Below are 2,899 nucleotides of genomic sequence, written 5' to 3' on the forward strand. Positions count from 1 at the left end.
GTTTTCTGAAAGTCGTGGGCATACAGATTGGGTTTTGTTTGCTCGTTTGTATTGCCGAGCGAGAGGAGGAAAACAGAAAATATTCAGAGGCAAGCTCTTTAAAGAGTGATCCAAAGGCACTGCACACAGAGGGATCTGAGCCCTACGTGGAAAAACAAGCTCTTGCTGACAGCACCCAGCGAGCCCCTAGGCAAACGGTAGTTTGTCAGTAACTTTATTTTTTTAAAAAAGAAAATCGCATGACAAACTGGAACCAAGACCAAAATACTGTATCCACTGTACATCATTCATTAGAAAACAAACATACACCACATTTGTATTCTACCAAACAACGAGTGTGTTTCCTTTAAAATGATATAGTGCGTGCTTTTAGACTCATGCTTTTCAATATTTATTTTACATTTGTTACTCAAATATTATCTGTTATAAATAATTGCAACTCGATCAAATGGTGCACCTGGTTGTTACCGTATCCGAAACTCCTCAGGGCTTTTTTTTTCTCTCCTCTTTTCCGAAAAGCTGTCGGCATCGCTTTATTAGGACCGAGCAAACACCTCTGGGGTATCCAACAATGCGCACGGATGCCGGAGGCACTCGCAGAGCCGGGGCTGGCGCGGAGCCACCCAGCTCGGGCCGCTGGGAGAGAGGAGAGCACATAGCAAAGAGTCGCTTCCAGAAGGCACAGGTTCCTCGACCCCGCCATACGAGCATACGGGCGGTGTCCGACGGGATGTGACGGGACGGGTCGGGAGCACCCCGTCGCTGCCTTGCCGCCCCAAGGGGGCTCAGGGCCCGTCACCCCCCATCACCCCCGGGACTCCCTCCCCCGGGACGGCCCCGTGGGGGCCGGGGGGTCAGCGGGGCTCACTGATGCCGGTGCCCGCCGCCGCTCTCGGGGTCGCTCTGGTCGTCGGTGAAGCAGACGTCGACGTCGCTGTCGTTGTCAGTCTTTTGCTCCGGCTCGGGGTGCGCGTAGCTAGAGTCACTCTTGTCCTCGGCCGCCTTGCCGAGGCTCTGCCCCGGGTGCCGGGACTTGACGTGCCGCTCGAGGTCGCGGCGCCGCACCAGCACCTTGCCGCAGTACTCGCAGCGGTAGGGAGTGTTACCCTCGGCGTGCAGGCGGATGTGCTTGTTGAGGTTGCTGGGGTCCCCGAAGGGCCGCAGGCACACCTTGCACTTGAGCGGCTTGTAGCCCGTGTGAGTCCGCATGTGGATCTTGAGCCCGTACTTGCGGGAGTACAGCTTGCCGCAGTACAGGCACAGGTGCCCGCTTTTGGGCTTCCCGACGGCGCCCCCCGCCGCGCCCCCAGGCAGCGCCTCCAGCCGCCCTCGCCCCTTCTCGGCCGCCAGCTCGGAGAGCTGCTGCGTGTGCATGGCTATCTCCCGGTCGATGCCGGCCAGAGAGCCCAGCTCGGCGGCGTGCAGCCCCGCCGCCGGCCCCCCGAAGTACGACACGGCCTCGGGGTACTTGAGCAGCCCGCCGAGGTGCAGCTTGAGCGGGTAGTAAGGCGCGGCGGCTCCGTACAGCAGCTCCCCGTTGTAGACGGTCAGCGGCATCACCGGCAGCCCGCACTCGCCCGCGTACGCCTTCAGCCCGTCGAACGGTGGCGGCAGGGCGAAGCGCTCCAGCGCGCCGCCGGGCAGCGCCGGGTAGCGGCCGGGGGGCAGAGCCGCGGCGGCGGGCAGCCCCCTCTCCACCTGCCGGAAAGCCGACGCCTCGTCCAGCGGCGACAGCAGCGGCAGGGCCCGCAGCCCCCCGCCGCCGCACGGCAGCCCCCCGGCCGCCCCCACCGAGGCTGCGGGGGGAGGCCCAGCCTCGCATTTGGGCGGCGCCTCGACGGCGGCGCGCCCCGCCTTCAGCCCCCCCAGCAGCTTGGAGAAGCCCAGGGCGGCGGCGGTGGCGGCGCCCCGTGCCTCGTCCCGCAGCGGCCCGGCGGGGCGGAAAGCCGAGCGGGCCCCGGGGCACAGCGCCAGCCCGTGACCCCCCCCCCAGCCCCGGCAGCGGACCCAGGCCGCGGGCGGCGCCCAGGCTCATGTCCAGGGCGCGCTCCTGCTCTTCCTTGCCCGCCCCCCCGACGGGGCGGCCCCGGCTTGGCCGGAGGCGGCGGGGAGGTGGCGGCCTCCCGTTTGAGGGCCTCCCGCGGGCCGCAGCCGGGGGGAACCGGGCCCCGGGGGGCCGCGGCAGGCAGCTCGGCGGCTGCCTTGGCGGTGAGGCCGAAGGAGGCGGCGGCGGGCCGGGCGTGGTCGTGGTGGAGGAAGGGGCGGCCGTGGCTCAGCGCGCAGTGGAAGTGGACGTGGGCCTTGAGGCTGTTGGGGTACTTGAAGGTCCTCCAGCAGTACCAGCAGATGTACCGCTCCTCCCCTGCGGAGGCAAGCGGAACGGACCGTCAGCGTCACCCCGCACCCCGCAACCCCGCAACCCCCGCCCCGCACGGCCCCGGCCCCGGCCCGGGGGGAGCATCTGCTGCGGCGGGTCGTCTGTCGGGGGACCCATCTGTTGGCGTTTGCACAAGAGGTAGCGTATGTCAGGGAGTCGGCTGCGCCGAACAAAGGCCAACGTAATGATCGTGAGCCCCTCATTAGGCGCCGAGACAATATCCGATATGGATGGGCCATATGTAATCGTTCCCTTGCAGAGGACAATGCCCTTTGTGCCCTCAGCACTGCGCCTTCTCCCAGGCGGAACCGAGCTCGGTGGCCGCAGCCGGGCCCGGCGCCGAGGAGCCGCGGGTCCTGTCCGGACGGAGTTGCCCGGGAGCGGCACCGGGGGCGGCCGGCACCGGTCGGGGGCACGCTGCGGGGACCGCTGCCTCGCTCGTTGCCTCTCGTCTGTCGTTTCTTCCTGTCGTTTCTAGTTTTGGTCATTTCATTTTGTCGCTTCTGTCGTTTCTTGCTTCCT

General features: G+C 66.0%; 1 protein-coding gene across 1 annotated transcript; it reads right to left on the bottom strand.

Annotated features, from left to right (window-relative positions):
* Positions 1-864: 864 nt before the first annotated feature.
* On the bottom strand, positions 865-2,378 carry LOC118157133 (PR domain zinc finger protein 13-like; the record flags this gene model as incomplete). The annotated part of the gene is given in 3 exon segments (XM_035311376.1): positions 865-1,796; positions 2,008-2,065; positions 2,067-2,378. Coding segments are annotated over 3 exon segments (1,302 nt in total), but the record flags the coding sequence as incomplete, so codon positions are not given.
* Positions 2,379-2,899: the final 521 nt, after the last annotated feature.

The sequence above is a fragment of the Oxyura jamaicensis genome, assembly GCF_011077185.1.
Source record: "Oxyura jamaicensis isolate SHBP4307 breed ruddy duck chromosome 3 unlocalized genomic scaffold, BPBGC_Ojam_1.0 oxy3_random_OJ101378, whole genome shotgun sequence".
Lineage (NCBI taxonomy): Eukaryota > Metazoa > Chordata > Aves > Anseriformes > Anatidae > Oxyura > Oxyura jamaicensis.